General features: G+C 37.9%; 1 protein-coding gene across 1 annotated transcript in view; it reads left to right on the top strand.

Annotated features, from left to right (window-relative positions):
* clip1a (CAP-GLY domain containing linker protein 1a) overlaps positions 1 to 16,046 on the top strand; it is a 139,281-nt gene that overhangs the window by 108,263 nt on the left and 14,972 nt on the right. The window contains 4 exon segments of the mRNA XM_078421673.1: positions 2,868 to 2,903; positions 7,351 to 7,468; positions 10,642 to 10,801; positions 14,518 to 14,570. Of these exon segments, the coding sequence (XP_078277799.1) occupies positions 2,868 to 2,903; positions 7,351 to 7,468; positions 10,642 to 10,801; positions 14,518 to 14,570 (367 nt within the window).

The raw sequence follows: 16,046 nt of genomic DNA, 5'->3' as shown, positions 1-16,046 counted from the left end.
TTTGCAGCTAAATTCGTTGTTGTCAGATGTTCATAAAATTATGTAGAATTTATATTTCAATGCCGTAAAGTTGAAGACCCCAATTTGGTTGATAGCTATTAGCCATCAAATTAGGTAGGATTTAAGAATATGTTAGCATTTTATCCAGTTAATGAATTTAAATTATTAGTAAATATCATAATTTTGAATTAATCCGCAGTTAAGCTTTTACTTTTTTAATAATTCACTTATCGAATAAGATAAACAAACAATTTTTGATTGCACAAATCTGTCTTTTGCACTGCATTTGATTATAGAATCAACATTTATCCTCTACCTGTTTAAAATAAAAAATCCAAAGCAATTTTCTCGTCCTTTTGCTGTGACCCAGATCTGGCTTGAGATTAAATCCAAATCAAAGCTTTCTTAACATAAAAAGAATACAGTTGCTCCTCAATATTATTAATGCACGTTGAGTAATATGAGTTTACATGGCCGTAGTTATGTAGGATAAAGTTCATAAAATCTGCAAGGGCACAGATGGAATAGTTACTTCATTTGGGCCTGAACTAGATGCAAATTGCTAATAGAAAAGTCGAACAATTTTATTGGGCTGTTGTAGTTCTATCCAGCATGCATTTTTTTTTAAGAAATTATGACTTTCTACTTGAGATGAATATTATATATTGAGTTCCAAGATAATACAGCAAGACTAGGTCAAAATAATTAAGTGTGTGCACTGTTTAAATATTTACTTTTTCCATTTTTAAGATTAATTGTAGCTGGCTAAATTTGGATGACCATTGAATGCTGTTTTGGAACTTTTTGTTTGTGAAAAGAGCACAGAACAGTATTCTCTATAACCTTTTTTGTCCTAGAATTATATTTTGAACTGAGTCATGCTGAATTGTTTCAGAACCCAATTTAAAAGTAACTAAAAACACTCTTAAGTCTGTGTCTGTTCTTGGTATTGTCAGAAAATTGCAAATATACTTTTTTGTTGCTTGCTGTCAAAATGATACAGCATCTCTCGAGACATTTGTTTAAATATACATTTTGAAGCAATTTCTGACAATCAAGAATAAACCTTTGAATTGTAATTGAAAATATGCCTTTAGTTAAATTAATGTTAATCTTTGAAAGATAAATGTATTTCTAGTTTATTGAACATTGACTTCTGTTTCTGTGCTAACGCAATGTCAAACAAGTCACTGTGGCTTGCAAAGTGTCATTGTCTCTCTGCTTTACTTACAAAACCTCATCTCCCTCCTCTCTTTCTCCTCCTAATTTTGCTGTCCTTGCTAAATCTGTCTGTCTTTGATGGTAAGACTGAAAAAAGTCTATCCACGTTACAATAAGTAGCCAAAACCAATCAAACCATAATAATTTTTTGTACATACAATGGCTGCAACCTTCCTTTACTGTGTCTTGCTTCTGTGTGAATTATTTCAAGCAGTTTTTTAACGAAATAAACCATTTAATGCGGAATTGTGTAACTTCCTGGATTGTAATTTGCATTTTTTCTTCCATGTTTCTAACTTGTGCTTCTTGTTATCTTGCATTTTAAAGCTTGCCCAATAACACTTTAAGGTATTTGCTTCATGACTAGACTTTTTTCTTACTTTAACAGTAAGAGGAGAATCTGGGTGATGCAAGGAACCTTTTGAAACAATTTACAAAAACAAAAAGCACTGTGAAATTTGTTTTGGAGAAATGTCATAAGATAGTCTAAATGCTGTCAATGTTTGGAATTCCTGTGCAGTTGCCAATTTAAGCCATCTAATTGGATAACCGAGTTTAAATAGCTACATCATGAAGAAAATTGCTCTAGTCTAAATGATGCATTATCGCAATATATTTTAACAAGAATTTATTACTAGTATTTTTTGGGTTTATTTTGCACATTCCTTGATCTTAGTATAAGTTCAGGACCCTTTAGAGATTTAAAAAAATAGAAAATACATTTCCTCTTTCACCTAATGTAAATGCCAAACACAGAGACTATGCAGCTCATTTGGTTTACCTCTTCCAGGCAATATAGAACCAACCTAAAACATAATCCACCTACCTTCCTAATTATTTGACACCAAGTTTGGTAAACTACTTCTGGAACCAATATAATAATCACAACTGCTTAATATTTCTCCATTTAAAGCTCATTTTTGAAATGTGGCCTGTTAATTTCAAGTTATTTCCATTATAGTTTTTTTTTAAACTGTTTTTGCTATCTTTGCCTGTTGTGGCTAAATGACTCCAGACCCACCAATATGATTGCCTTGTCTATTCTCTCAAATAGAATTCCTTGGCCCACATATTGCTCTGTTCATGGAATAATTAGAGATGACAGCGAACCTGTGAATTAATCAAATAAATCATACATTCTGTCCTGACTGGTTGGCAGTCTCTCCTGAAGGAATCCTTGGGCAAATATGTTTGGACCATCTGTTTAGTTTTGAGGGTGCACAACATAAAATTATCAAAGTGTCACAAAATATAAAGAAAAAATAGCATCAGTTGCAGGCTATTTGGCCCCTTGATCTGCTTGGCTATTCAGCAAAAAAAGCATGAGCACTAATTTTACCTTGGTTGTCGTGCATGTATGTGTGCGTGCAGGTGTGTGTGTGCTTGTGAACAAACACTTTGTTTTATACCGTATTGAAAGTTGGCTGCAAAATTCCACATAAGCCAGTTTGCACCCAAAGGCCCTGAGTTTCCAAAGAAGTGTCCTTTGGCAATTTTCCAATTGTGCATTGACATTGGGTCCCTCTTAGAGTCCAGGAGCAGAGCACCAACTTCCTGTAATGCCCCCAAATCACAGTGGGGGATTTTGCTTCTTCACCCTAAACATGCTAGGCATGGTTTGGATTCATTAACTCCATTCATTTCAGTTTAGAGTGGCAGTGGAAGAGAGAGGCAATCCTCAGGTAATTTATTTTTTATTCATTGAGTCAAATCCATGTTATTCTTATTGAGTACCTTCTAGTGCATCAAAGTATTATTTTTTATCTTTGTCACTAATTCTTTTTACCATTTTTACTCATGGTTAATTTTGTGAATGTCAGCACTGGCAAATTTGAAATTTTAGAACTTGAAAGGACCGTTTCTATTGAATAAACACTGGGTGATTATCCTTCCAGATTGTCTTGGGGGTGGATGCTCAGCTAATAGATCCGCTGCCTCAGGGCTTATAAATGTTATTGGGCAAGAACAGTCAAAAGAAGTGAGTGAAGATGAAACTGTCTTGTTCACATTTTCATCTGTTATTTAAGAGCATATGCTACAGCAAACTACTGTTCCTCAGGTTAATTCTCACTTTATCAGCCATTATTCTAAACCAATGGATATTATTTTTTATATAATCACTTGATCATTTAATCTTTCATGCTTAACTATTTTAATATTTGCCAATTGCTCAGGTCCCCGTATTATTGATGTTGCACTTATGTTCAGTTTTTTTGTTCTCCTTCATTGCTGCTTTGATAATTAAACAAGCTAATTAAACAAACATTCATTATAAAAGATTCCATCACCGTACAGTCAAAATATTTCTCCAATCGTATAAGTTTGTAGCAAACTAACATACAATGCACCACCTGTAGAGAACAATGATTCTTAATAGTAGATTTGATTTCCATGGAATGGCAGCTATAATTTGGAAAAGGAAAGACTGAAAGGTCTGTGATTTAAAACAATAGTATCAAATCATTGACTTACAACAAATCTTTCCCCGTCTCCTACTTCAGTTCATCTGCTCTTGATGCATGTGTTGAATGTGAATACAACCATTACATGTTCTCGTTCTCCCTTTAATAAACTTGAATCATCAAAATATCTGGTATCCATTCCCAAACCGGCATCAAATTTCAGATCATCCATCGTCCCTATAGTTGGTGATCTCTGTTGACTCAGCTAAGCAACTTGGCAATCTTGTTTTCAAATCCCTCAAAATTATAACGCTAGGTATTCACCGTAACTCTTCTAACCCTATAACACTTCAATATGTCTGGCCTCTCTGGACTGTATTACTTCCATCATCATTGGTTAAATCGAGCTGTCAATACCTCAACCTCAAGAAATCCCTCCGAAAATCTTGCATATCTCCATTCCACTTTCCTTTAAGATGCTCCAAAAAAATATTATCCTCTTCAACTTGGCTTTTGATCTTCTACCCTAAAATCATCTTCTGTAGTTAGATATATCAAACTTCTCCTTGGTAGTGTTCCTGACATTTGGCTAGGTTAGGAAGCTCAGAAGAGCAAACAGTTTAGTTCTTTATTTTTAAAAAGAAAAAGTGAGTTGTAATCCGTCAAATTTTCCTTTCAAACACGCTGCCTTTTCATCTATGAAATGTCAATGTTAGATCAGAAAATATTCAAGGTCTAAAAAGATATATAGATAACTTGAGGGAGAGGGAATATTTGGTACAGAGCAGAGTAATTTCATTTTCATTGAATCTGGTAGCAATATATCATTTTAATCATATTAAAAGTGCTTATTCCAGGCAATGCTTTTATTATTATTAACCCCATTACAGCAGTATTTGGAACAATATCCCAAAGAAAACCTTTTGCTTTTTATAAAATCCTTGTGCTGAATTGCCCAGTTTACAATTAAACCTAGTAAGAATTTGGTACTCTAGAAGAAAGATAAGCTAATTCTTTCCATCCTGAAAGTAAAGATAACTTTCAATTTTTAAAAAAAAGCTAATACTTTGGCAGAAAGACTTTAATTTTTTGTGCTTTGTCTTTTCCGAGGATTCTATTATTTAGTAGTTTAAAATAAACCATCAGTTTGCATATGGATTTCTTTCAGTGAAGCTGTATTTTGAAAAATTGCATCAAGAAATTGTATTAAATAACCTTGTCCTAGATAATGCATTGGTCCTTGATGCTGCAGCATCAAGTGCTAAACTAATATTGCACCAAATGGAATTAAGCTTCTTTGCCATTACATTTACACTTCACATACTTTGAAATTGGTTACTCTTAACAAACAATTCTAGGGAGACAATTTGGAACTGTACTACTTTCCTCCCTTCCCTTAAGTTTATTTCATTCATTCATCAATTCCCCGAAAATAAATGGGATGGGCAAACTACAACAGTGCTGCTTTGTCAAGGTTGTTGGAGATCAATCTTTGCAGGCCCAAGACATTGCAGGGGTTCATCAGGGCAGTGTGCTAAGCCCAGCTATCTTCAGCTGCTGCATTAATGACTTGCCTTCCAAAGTAAGGTCAGGAATGGGAATGTTTATTGATGATTGTGCAATGTTCAACTCGAGTTGGAGCTCCTCAAAATGATGCAGTCCCCACCTGGATGCAGGTAGACCTGGGCATCACATGGTCCTCTATCTTCAACATCGACCAAAGCTCAGCTATATAAATTCTGTGGCTTCATGCAAGAGGATGGGTCTTCTGCAGCAAATCATCAGCCTTTCTACCACCTACATGGCACAATTCATGAGAATGATTGTAAATGCTCATGTGCCTGGATGAATACAGATCCAGCAGCATTCAAGCAGGTGGCAAAAACATTCTGCTTGATTGGAACTCTGTTCATGACCCTATACCTGTATACCCCCCCACCATCTTAAAAATACACAACTTTTCATTTAAAAGGTCTTACTCTGAGGGCACCCCTTAAAAGGGCATAGGACAGACATTATGATAACTTGCATTCCATATTTATTTTCATGAGGGGAACCTGCTTCCAATGGCCAAATTTGGAATGTGAGAACATGTAACCCAGTCCAATGTGATACTAATCTAATATAATGAAGGATGATATCAAACTAGTTCCTTTGAGAGTTGACAGTACAAACCTTTACATTGTCATATAAAGTATGAATCTCAGCCTCAGCTGTACTAAATACCAACAACAATTGGAAAACATATGTTTCCCTAGTATTGATTCCCATCTCCTACAAGAATATAAAATGGAAAACATGTTATTTAATTTGTTTGTATTACCAAGTGTAACGGAGTAGTTGAGCAAGGGTCATATCCTAACCTCCTCAAAGGCTATAGGGGATAGTCAATTGGTATGGGGAGAAGGCAGGAACGGGGTACTGATTGAGAATGATCAGCCATGATCACATTGAATGGTGGTGCTGGCTCGAAGGGCCGAATGGCCTACTCCTGCACCTATTGTCTATTGATATTAGTCCTGCCAATTTACATCCTGCCAATATATTTTTTAAATTATACTGGAAAAGCATGGTGTGTGTTTTTTTAAAAAAATAGCCATAACCTATCCCTCCATTGGGATGATGGTTTCAACCATTTCAGACATCGCCCTCAGCTTTCCATCCCTACCAGAAAAGCATAGTCCTTTGCTTAACCCCAAGTGCATTCAACCTATACTTTAGTAGAATGTCTATCTCACTTCTATCATTCTGGCAAGGTCTGAAGAGAGATTGCCAAGAGAGCTGGTGTTTAAAGAAATTGCAGCTTGCTAAATTGCAGGTGGTTAACCAGCCTTGCACTGGGAAGTAAGAGGAAATGCCAATAAAAGCCACCTAAGACAAGCATTGCGTTCTTTTTGCTATAAAACCCAGGTTCTCCACTTAATTTTCTCATTCCTGATAGCATGAAAATCAATTTAGCAGTTTATATTGCCATCTCCGCTCAAAGAATTGGTTTCATTTCGTTTAGCATGTTATGTGTCTCAATGAACCTGCACTTTGTCTACTGAATCTGAATGTTTCCTCTACCCAGCTTCTTTCTGTGCAAATGTCATTTTTTGTAGTCTTATATAAAAGCTGATGTTTGCGCCATTTGCAAAGAGGGAGCAAGCAGATATCAGCAGGATTCACAATAGAGAATCATTTGCATGCACCAGTAAATGCATTTGCAGAGATATGCATGTTATCATTGTTGCTTGGCATCATGTGCCTTTTATGGATGTCAGATTATAACTAATTTAGGATTTTGTGTGTATTTATGGTGTTAAATTAGCACCTTAACAGTAAAACATACGACTGTTGAATTGAGCAGTGCTGTGCTTTATGAATATTGTGTATATATCAGTGGTATGCAAAATCATGCATGTTCACTTACCCTTAAATGGAGTTTGGTGTCAGTGTGGCCAAAACGAATATGGAATAGTTTTTATGTCTTGCTGCAGTTCTTAAAATGTCACACTGTTGACACAACAAACTGAAGATGTAAGTATAAGATTTCCTATTTCTAAAAAAGTATCACCAAAATATTATAATGAATAAAATTTGCTCATTGGCTTTTAATAGTAACATGATGAGCTCAATTTTGGTCTGTTTCGTGCTGCTGAATACAAGTGAAAATGAAATCGCTGAACTTAATTTTTATTTTAAACTTTGATATGATTAGTATTCTGAGATTTTTATTTTTCTGCAGAGAATCTTTATTAAAGAAAGACTTTGAAGACGACAAAAATTCTTTACAGAAATCCATCGCTACTACCAGTGCCTTGATCACAGATAAAGACAAAGAACTAGAGAAACTCAAGAATGAGGTACAAGTTGTTAAAGGTGGCAAAAAATTGGAAATATACAAGCAAATGGGGAAAAATTGTTTAAGTACTTAAATTGGTCAAAAATAACAGGAGTGATTGTTGACAAAATAGTTTTGTAGGTCGTTATCATCAGTATTCACAACATGGAATCCAAGTGTAAATGTTCATGAAAGTGGATGACAAGAATTTTCCATGCAGGCCAGGAAACTGATTTCAGGTTGATAGAAATACTTATAGTTCAGTTAACTAAATCTTGGTCAGTAATGTTGCTGGTCGTGATATTTACATTAAAAAGGTTTGCACATGTATTATGGTAGGGAAAGAGATAGTACACCCCAAAGCCCTTACATTTTTACAAAGCAATTGGGTTATGATAATCTGTTTTATCTTTTACTATTTATAGTTTGTAAGGTATTGCTGGCAGGCCCAGAATTTAATACACACCCCTAATTGCCCTTGAATAGCCAGCTTCTTGAACTGCTGCAATCCCAGTCCTTGGCTACACTTTCAGTGCTGTTGAATAGGAAGGCCCAAGGTCCAAAGAACAGCAATGTTTTCCAAGGCTGTGTGGTGTGTAACATGGAGGAAAACTGCAGATGGTGCTGCTGTCGAAGTTAATAACGGTTACGGGGAGAAGGTCGGAGAATGGGGTTAAAAATGGATCAACCATGATCAAATGGTTGTGCAGATCCTGGGCCAAATGGCGTAATTCTGCCCCTATATTTTATGATCTTACCATGTGCCTGCTGATGATAGGTGGTGCAAGTTTGAATGATTCTGTCAGGAAAGCCAAAAGAGGAATAACAAGTGCATGTTGTAGATGGGCACACTGCAACCATGCTGCTCTGATACTGGAGGGAGTAAATAGTTGGGGCATAGTTTATGATGCCAATCAAACAAACTGCTTCATCCAGGGTGATGTCTTGCTTTTTGAGTTGGAGTACTACTTTTGCACGCAAGTGGAGAGTATTCGAGTACTACTTTTGCATGCAAGTGGAGAGACTTAAGAAGAGATCCCCCTCCCCTACCCACACTCACCATCAACAACACCATAGTCACATCTGTGGAGTCATTTAAGTTCCTTGGAACCATCATCTCCAGGAACCTTAAATGGGGGGCCACCATCGACTCCACAGTCAAAAAGGCCCAACAGAGGATGTACTTCCTGCGCCAACTGAAGAAACACAATCTGCCACAGGCAACGATGGTCCAATTCTATACTATCATTGAGTCCGTCCGTCCATTATGGTCTGCTTTGGCTCAGCCACCGAGCACGACATCCGGAGGCTGCAACGGATCATTCGCACAGCTGAAAAGGTTGTTGGCTGCAACCTTTCCCCATTGACGAACTGTACACTGCAAGGGCCAGGAAGCGAGTGGGCAAGATCATCTCTCACCCTGGCCACAAACTCTTCGAAGCACTTCCCTCTGGAAGGCAACTCCGGACTGTCAAAGCAGCCACAGCCAGACATAAAAATAGCTTTTTTCCACAAGTGATAGTTCTACTCAATAACCAAAGTCTGTAGTCTCTTTTTTGCTCTGGTTTATTTTCACCCACATGTTTGGACCATAATGATGTATCCTTATTGTTTTGATGTGTTTATGCTTTATTCTTAATTGTTAACTATATGTTTGTGTTGTCATTTGTGAGCGGAGCACCAAGGCACATTCCTTGTATGTGCATACTTGGCCAATAAACTTATTCATTCATTCATTCATTCATTCATTCCATTGTGCACTCCTGACTTGTGTCTTGTAGATAGTGAGAAAATGTCAGTGTCAGGAGTCATAAAATAACTAATGGAAAGATACAGTATAGTAACAGGCCTTCCATCCCATCATGTCCACTCCGATCATAAAACACCTATTTACATTGATCCTACATTCATCTGTTTTATTTTTCCTTCATTTTGAATAACTCCCCTGCTCTGTGATTCTATCATTCGCCTACACTGCAGGGAAAATTTGCAGTGGCTAAATAATCTACTTTCCTACACATTTTTGAGATGTCTGAGGAGGCCTGAGGAAACTTGCATGGAGAGCATGCGAACTCCGTCATAGACAGGACCCAAAGTCAGGATTGAACCCGGGTCACTAGCACTGCTTTACAAGTTGTGCCTTAGTGACACCCCAAAGAAGTGGCTCACTCCAGGAGTTGAGTCACTTGTCTAAGATACTTGATGACTTTGCTTGCGGGATTGAAAATGCCCACGCTTCTAAGGCAGCCATGTATTCTCAAAGTAATATTTTGACGACGGTAGTAGCCTCCATTCAGCTTTTGTTAGAAAGTCGATATCTCTGACAGAACTGTTTTGGGAAATTTAGACTCATTTCAACTTAATTTCAAGGAGTGGGAGTTAAATTCAGTGTTCCGATTACAGTGTTGTTACAATGAGTTTCAGGTCTGACATCCTCCTGTAATCCAGTTTTTCCCATATGATATCATTAAACAATGTTCAACTGAAAGTTCAAGTAAAATAAATTAATGTTACATTATTAAGATATTAATATCTGTATGCTTGAATTTTCACTTCATTGTCATTAATAAAAAATACTGATTTAGGTTCGATGGGTGTTATTTAATATGGCAATAAGCAAGTGGCAAGTGACAATGGCAATAAGCCAATAAATCTTAATTTTAAAACGCTAAATGATGGAATCAGTACTGAATGTTGTACTAAGATGTTAATTTCTGCGAGTAAGCATGTGATGGCTTTATTGCACCAATGATTCTGATTTTTTTGTAATGAGCTGCATGTATAGGGAGGTGCCCGAGATACCTTTTTTTTCAAGGCTTTATGACCATTTAAAATTTTAGTTTAGTGATGCAGCGTGGAAATACGCCGTTCTTCCCACCAAGTCCGTTAAAACCAATGGTCACCCGTACACTAGTTCTCTGTTATCCCAGTTTCACAGACTACACACTTGAGGCAATTAACCTACAAACCTTCACGTATTTAGAATGTGGGAGGAAACCAGAGCACCCGGGAAAAACGCACGCGGTCTCGGAGAAAATACAAATTCGACACTGACAACATCCGTAATCAGATCGAACCTGGGTCTCTGGCACTGTTAGGCAGAAACTCAACGGCTGTGCCTCTGTACTGCTCTAATGGTTCTTAATTTCCTGCTGAAACATCCATTTGTGACACTTAATACGGCTTGATTTGCAGGTTGCAGTGCTGCGAAGTGAGAATACCATGGCAAAGAAATTGCAGTCAGTAGTTCAATCATTGGAATCCGATAAATCAAAACTTGAACAAAAGGTACAGAGTCTGGAGAAGAAAATCAACGATAACCAAAGACAGCTTGATAACGTCACATCCTCTCCAGGTAATTAGACCTGCCTTGATATTTTCATTTATTATTCAATGCTAGCTTGTGTGATTATTGGCAGATTTGTCATTTTTGCACCATATCTTTCCAACTACTTTATAAAAATTAGGATTGGATTTGTTAAACAATTTCTCAGAATTTGGTCTTTCTGTGCTTGGCTCCTTTTAATATTGTTTTTGTTAATTGTGTTCAGTTTTGGTCGACCTGCTATTCCAAAAATGCCAGTGAGCTAGAAAGGGTCCAGAGAAGATTTACGAGCATGTTGCCAGGACTCAAGGACCTAAGGTGTAGAGGGTCAGGCAGGTTAAGACTTTATTCCTTGGAGCAACAAGGCTGAGAGGTAATCTTATAGAGGTGTTTAAAATCACGAGGGGAATTGATAGGACAAATACAGTCATTTTTCCAGGGTAGAGAAATCAAGATCTAGAGGGCATAGGTTTAAGGTGAGAGGGGAAATATTTAATAAGAGACATCTTTCTCTCAGACAGGTTGCTGGATATATGGAACAAGCTGCCGGAGAGGTAGTTAAGGCAAATACAATAACAACATTTAAAAGACGTGGACAAGTACATGGATAGGAATGGTTTAGTGGCTAAATGGGGAAAGTGAAGCTTTTTGATTTGCATAGACGTGTTGGGCCAAAGAGCCTGTTTCCCTGCTATATGACTGACTCTATGACTGTATAATACTGCTGCCTGACTCTTTAAATAACATTGGCAATGTCAGATAAGTGACTTTCTTCCCTGGTTTCCCACCATGACATAAAAATGGTAAAGTACCATACCATATGGACACATACCTCGTACAGTTCCTAGAGTGATGGTTATATTGGAAAATACTACTGTAACCAAGTGGTGAGAGTGGAGAGGTTGGTTGTGGAGCTTTTATTTACCAGCAGGAAACATTGTGCCGAGTTTCCCACCCACCAAGGCAGGAAGCTAAGGGATTTTTAAACGTATTGCTATTTGGGTGAGTGAAAGGAATTACAGTTTGGAGGGTCGGATGAGCATGGCAGGGTCAGGGACATGCTCCTTTGAAGAGCAAAACACTCTCTTCTGTTGCAAATTTTAGAAATACTTGAATATAACACCCTAATTTGTGCCGCATCTCAGTACAACATTCAATTCTATTCGCCATATAACAGAAAGGATGTGATAGAGAAAACTAAGATGAGCTTGACAAGCAGATATCTGGGGCTGGGGAATTAGTTTTGAGGGAAGATTGACTAAGCTCAGGTTCTTTCTCCCTTGTAGGGGAGGAAAAGAGAGAATTTTATCAAGGTGTATGAAATTATAAAGAACTAGAGAACGTAGATTTAAGGTAATTGGTAAAAAGATTGGAGAGAAGTGGAGGAAAAAAGCTGAGGGTCTGCAACTCTCTGCCTGAAAATGTGCCAGGAGCAATAACATGCATTACATCTATCGGGAAACTAAAACTCTCATTTGTTTGTTTGTTCGTTCCTGAACTACAGCTAAAACAGTACACGATAGCGCGACAATTTTAGGCCCACCTTACTCACCACTTATTGGAAGAAATTTCATTGAAATCGGTGTTATATTTTTAAAGTTATTCACATTTTAAAGTTTAAATCTATCTCCTAGGGAGGGAGGGAGGGGGGGGAGGAGGGAGGATAAGGGGGGTTGAGGGGGATGGGGAGGGGGGAGGGAGGAGGGAGAGGGGGGGAGTAGAGGGTGCTGCACCAATGCAGGAGAGGTTTGGGCCCCACGGGTCCACATGGTCTAGTTTTTTATAAATTGGAAGTGCATTTGATATACCTAAAAAGCTGCAGGTTGTGAATTGGGAAGTAAGATTTGACTGGATACCACTTCAACTAGAATTATTTTGATTAGTTGAATGGATTCCCTCTGTTATGTAAATTTCTGAGACTGAAGTAGAAAAACTTACAATGGTCACAAATTAATTAATAAACCTGCTAGGTAACGCCTCAAAAGAACAGTTTCTCAGAAAATAAAGAAAAGGTGCAATTACTTGCCTTTATTGTAAGTGATGCCGGTTTGACCTCGCAATGTCCCACAGTGGGTCTTGGTTAATAAAAAGCTTTTTAAATTATCTCTGAGTTATCATTGCCCTGAAGCATTAACTATGCTTCTCTGTCTGCAGATGCTGCCTGATTTTTTAGAGCATTTGCAACATTTTCTGTTTTTAATTGAGATTTCCAGCATCAGCCGTCTCTTGCTGTTTTGTTGGAAAGCTTTAAAATTACTGCTAAAACAGTGGCATAATCTGCTAAATTTGTTTTCATGATGTTGGCTTGGGCACTAAGATTTCTTCTGCCCTTCGGAGGTTGCCATGGGATCTTTGCATCCATTTGTGAAGGTGTCAGAATTTAAAGTAATATTTCACCTGAAAGGCACCACACACTCCACTGCACACAATGTTAGCATAGATTGTGTTGTGTCACGCTTAAATTTTTGGCTTGTGTGCAAGAATAGTGCTACAGAACAGAGGCTGAAACCTATTTGAATGTATTACTCCATCCTCATACATACACCGATGAGCCAAAACATTATGACCACTGACAGGTGAAGTGAATAACATTGATTATCTTGTTACAATGGCACCTGTCAAGGGGTGGGATATATTAGGCAGCAAGTGAACAGTCAGTTCTTGAAGTTGATGTGTTGGATGCAGGAGAACTGGACAGGAGTAAAGACCTGAGCGACTTTGACAAGTCGCTAAATTGTTATAGCCAAACGACTGGGTCAGAGCATCTATGAAACGGCAAGGCTTGTGGGGTGCTCCTGGTCAGCAGTGGTGAGTACTTACCGACAGTGGTCCAAGAAGGGACAAACCACAAACCAGCGACAGGGTGTTGGGTGCCCAAAGCTCATCGATGCGCGAAGGCAATGATGGCTCCAGGATGCACTGTGGGAAGATGACAAGCCGGTGTAGGGAGTGTGATGCTCTGGGCAACGTTCTGCTGGGAAACCCTGGGACCGGCCATTCATGTGGACGTCAATTTGACACGTATCGCTTACCTAAACATCGTTGCAGACCAGGTACCCCCCCCCCCCCCTTCATGGCAATGGTATACCCCGATGGCAGTCACTTCTTTCAGCAGGATAATGCGCCCTGCCACACTGCACACATTTTTCGGGAATGGTTTGAGGAACATGTTGAAATGTTCACGGCTTGCCCCGGCCTCCTCAATTCTCCAGATCTCAATCCGATTGAGCATCTGTGGGATGTACTGGATCGACAAGTCCGATCCACAGCAGCTCCTCCTTGCAACTTACAGGACTCAAAGGATCTGCTGCTAATGTTTTGATGCCAGATACCACAGGACACCTTCAGGGATCGTGTAGAGTCCATGCCTCGGCAGGTCAGTGCAGTTTTGACGACACACGGAGGACCAACAGCATATTAGGCAGGTGGTCATAATGTTTTGGCTCATCGGTGCATGTACTAACAGGGGCTGAGAACTAGCAAAGGCAGAACATGGTCTGAGGGTGATTGACTTCCATGGTAAGATTCTCGTTCTAGTTGCCTGCAGAGCTACAGAGAGGACATGCACCTTTAAAGAAAATGGTCAGTGATTTGCACGCCACATCAAGTGATGTCAATAAAGGCATTTACGACAATTGCTCCCAATGTTTTGATGTAGGCAATCTGACTCAGTAGTTCGTAAAATATGAACATTTTGTCCTTTTGTATTTGCATGTCATTTTTTAGCTTTCCTTTTTTATTTAAAGGTGAACCTGTTATCGAAGAGCAAAGGGAAGAAAATGATTCTGCTGAGTGCCAGGTAAGTCTATCTTTTTACTAATTTCTGAACATTAATTGAGTTGATTTTAAAAAAGATTGAAGCAAAAGGAATGATGTATTCAAGCTGTGATAGTAAAGTTAAGCCTAATGTGTGTACATTGAACATCTTGATTTAAGTAACAAAATTGTGTGTATGCCTGTGATTTGATTTTGTGTTTTAATTTTTTGTTTAATTACCGTTTACTTCATCTGTCATTTCTTGATGGCCATTTGCATTCAGACATCATGTTCCAATGGTGCAGATTAGCAGAAAGGTCACAGACCACTCTGACCCATGGCACCATTGACGATTCCAAAGAGAATGACAAAAGAGATGGAACAAAAAGTTGCTGAACTCGCTGTACACCAGTAAAAACGGGTGACTTTGGTCCCTGCTTCTGCTGGCATCACTTCTAATAAAACTCTTTGGGGAAAGTTGTAATGTTATTTGACATCTAAACTTTTTATCGAGGAAGTAGTTAAGACAAACCACAGTGATATGACTGGACTGGCAAGTAAATCAGATTAAGGACAGTAGATTTCCTTAGTGAATCACTAGTGAATCATGTGGGTTGAAGAGACTGAGGCCAGTTTCTTTAAAATGTTGAATAATATGGATTTGATTACTTTAATTCTTCTTTTTTTTCCTAAACCATTTGTGAATGTGCTATTTCTACATTTTTTTAATCTATCCACAAATGATTAAATTCGTTTTCACCTTAATGCAATTTATGGCAAAACTGGTTTGCTTTCAAAGAATTGCAACATTCTTTGCATTAGAATTAATTCCCATGAAGCAGAGAAACATCTGCAGATTTTGATTGAGGATCAGTTGTAATCTTCAATTTCCAGATGAAATGGACTAATTTCTTTCAATCTTTTGTGAAAGGATTAATAACAAATCAGATATGGCTTTTTTTCCCCAGATTTTCCCCAATGTGAGAATAGTTTACTATGGCATTAGTTATTTTTCCTTTCGGGTGCTGTGGAAGGTTTATGATCACTGAAGGGCAAGCAATAGATGTCTTTAAATGAAACCAGAGACTGTTTGAAAGGCAGCTGGTGGCTTCCTCTGTATAAAATGGTTTGCAGCATGATAGTGGACCAAGTAATGGAGCACTAAAATATTTTTCAAATAGTCCAACATTATGGTTCATACTCAAAATTCAGTAACATATTTGCTTATACTTCAAGACTTATTATTTCAATGAAATTTATAACTTGGCTAAGTTTATGAAACTAGTTATCTTTATTTTCTTCAATACTAATTTGTAAAACATTGATTATAATTCTGAGTATGCTTTTCCTGAAAATCCCAGTAATTTTCACATTGACTTTTAGTTGGTTGACGTGATGTTAAATAGTGCTAATTGCTTTTCCATTTTGTTTCCCTCCTTGATGCTGGCGATGCTTCTGTCCAAGCAGCAAATGGTTTGTTATTGCTTGCCATTTTCTTCATATTTGTGTGTTCTGGATT

The sequence above is a fragment of the Rhinoraja longicauda genome, chromosome 25, assembly GCF_053455715.1.
Source record: "Rhinoraja longicauda isolate Sanriku21f chromosome 25, sRhiLon1.1, whole genome shotgun sequence".
NCBI lineage: Eukaryota > Metazoa > Chordata > Chondrichthyes > Rajiformes > Arhynchobatidae > Rhinoraja > Rhinoraja longicauda.
Note: the sequence above shows the minus strand (reverse complement) of the source record. Positions and strands in the feature narration are given on the sequence as shown.